Source organism: Sphaeroforma arctica (assembly GCF_001186125.1).
Source record: "Sphaeroforma arctica JP610 unplaced genomic scaffold supercont1.5451, whole genome shotgun sequence".
NCBI classification, from domain to species: domain Eukaryota; class Ichthyosporea; order Ichthyophonida; genus Sphaeroforma; species Sphaeroforma arctica.
The window spans coordinates 263-1,966 of NW_014035107.1; the positions used below are offsets into that span (position 1 = coordinate 263).

General features: G+C 47.7%; 1 protein-coding gene across 1 annotated transcript; it reads right to left on the reverse strand.

Moving 5' to 3' along the window:
• Positions 1–517: 517 nt before the first annotated feature.
• On the reverse strand, positions 518–1,045 carry SARC_15002 (hypothetical protein; the record flags this gene model as incomplete). Its single annotated transcript, XM_014290867.1, has 1 exon — positions 518–1,045. A coding segment is annotated over one exon (528 nt), but the record flags the coding sequence as incomplete, so codon positions are not given.
• Between the last annotated feature and the right edge of the window lie 659 nt (positions 1,046–1,704).

A 1,704-nucleotide genomic window follows, 5' to 3' on the forward strand; every position in this document is an offset into this window, starting at 1 on the left:
AATATGATGTACGTACAATAGGCGCTGATATACACCGCATACTCCACTTGTGATATAATACAAAAACAATGCGCCAAGATATGTGTATGAAATTGTATTGAACTCTCTATAGTAGAGCGCATATATATAGCTTGCAACTGCCTATATGACCTCATATCTCGGAGAAGACCGATTCGATTGTTGGAGATGCACACAAAACTACAACACTTCTCTGCGTTTGAACGCACCCGTGGGGTGTGCACAAGGAAGGTCTGGCAGTTACGTGACATGTGAAAGGTGTATGTGGAACCAACGTTGTATGCGTAGTATCGCATCACTGCTATCAGAAGCAACTGGTATAGTCCCCGTATGGCGATCAAAGTGTACTACCCGCACGCTCTCCTGCCGGCTACTTATACAAATACATATACATATACATATACATTGACATACACATACACGTATACATATACATATACATATATGTACATGTGTGTATATATATCCACTTTATATATACATACATATATATGCCTACCTGCCGTTGCCGTTGGCGCTCATCAGCCCAGTCAAAGCCGGTGGACGTGTTCTCAGCGACCTCTCGCGACTCTCGCCCAGTGCTTGGCCTGGCTGTGGGTGTCTGGTCCGTTAGACCCACTGGCGCCAGTGCCTGTGCTTGGCCCGTGGCTTGTCCTCTACTGCAGCTGCCTCTGTGGTCGTCCATATCCATGGGTGTGTATTGGTCTGTGGTGGGTGCAGTTGAGGTGCTGGTTGCCGGGTTGCTTTGCGCGGGTGCGGGTGGGTGAGTGTTGTCGCCACTCCCCTGTGCGGGTGTGCGGGTGTGTTCTGCCTCGTCTGTGGCCATCCCACGGGTGGCTGCTGTGTCTGTATATGTTGTTGTGGGCTGTGTTTGTATTGGCTCCAGCGCTGGGGTTTCTGATGCCACGGTGGGCGCTAGGACAGAAGCTGTGTCAGCCCTCGCAGGGCTTGCGGTGGCAGTAGTAGGTACCTCCGGAACTGTACGTTCGGCTTCGGCAAATTTCTCGTACCGAACTTTGAGGAGCGTCTACGTGACAAGCAAGTAGCAGTCACAGATGATTTTAGGGTTTAGGGTTCAGGGTTTAGGGTTTTGGCACATTTTGACTCGTTTACCATATCCGGGGTTCAAATATTTTTGCTTGGCCCACTGAGAAGTGATAATTCTGGAGCTATGCGCAACTACTGTGGTTAGCTAACGTTAACTGGTGCAGATGGGATAGCCAGGACACTCAGACGCAATCGACTACAGATGCCACTTAGAAACTGAACACAAAGGCACGCCATCGTGATAACTAGTCGCGTCGACTCCCTGAAGCTATGTATGCTAGCACGAACCCACAGTAGTGTCTTACCACCAAACATGTTCACATCTCTACAGCTAGACCCACAAGAAACGATGAGGGTTTAGGGTTTAGGGTTTTGAAAGGATACATTTAATTTTGTACCATGGTGGGCACATCATTTTTAATGCAGTACATGCTCTCGATTGGTCTCCTTATAGAGCAAATAGTATACCGTCAATGACTCCATATGCACACATAAATCTACACTTCACAGGGAACTAAAATAGTGAATATATATATATATATGTGTGTGTGTGTGTGTGTGTGTGTGTGTGTGTGTGTGTGTGTGTGTGTGTGTGTGTGTGTGTGTGTGTGTGTGTGTGTGTGTGTGTGTGTGTGTGTG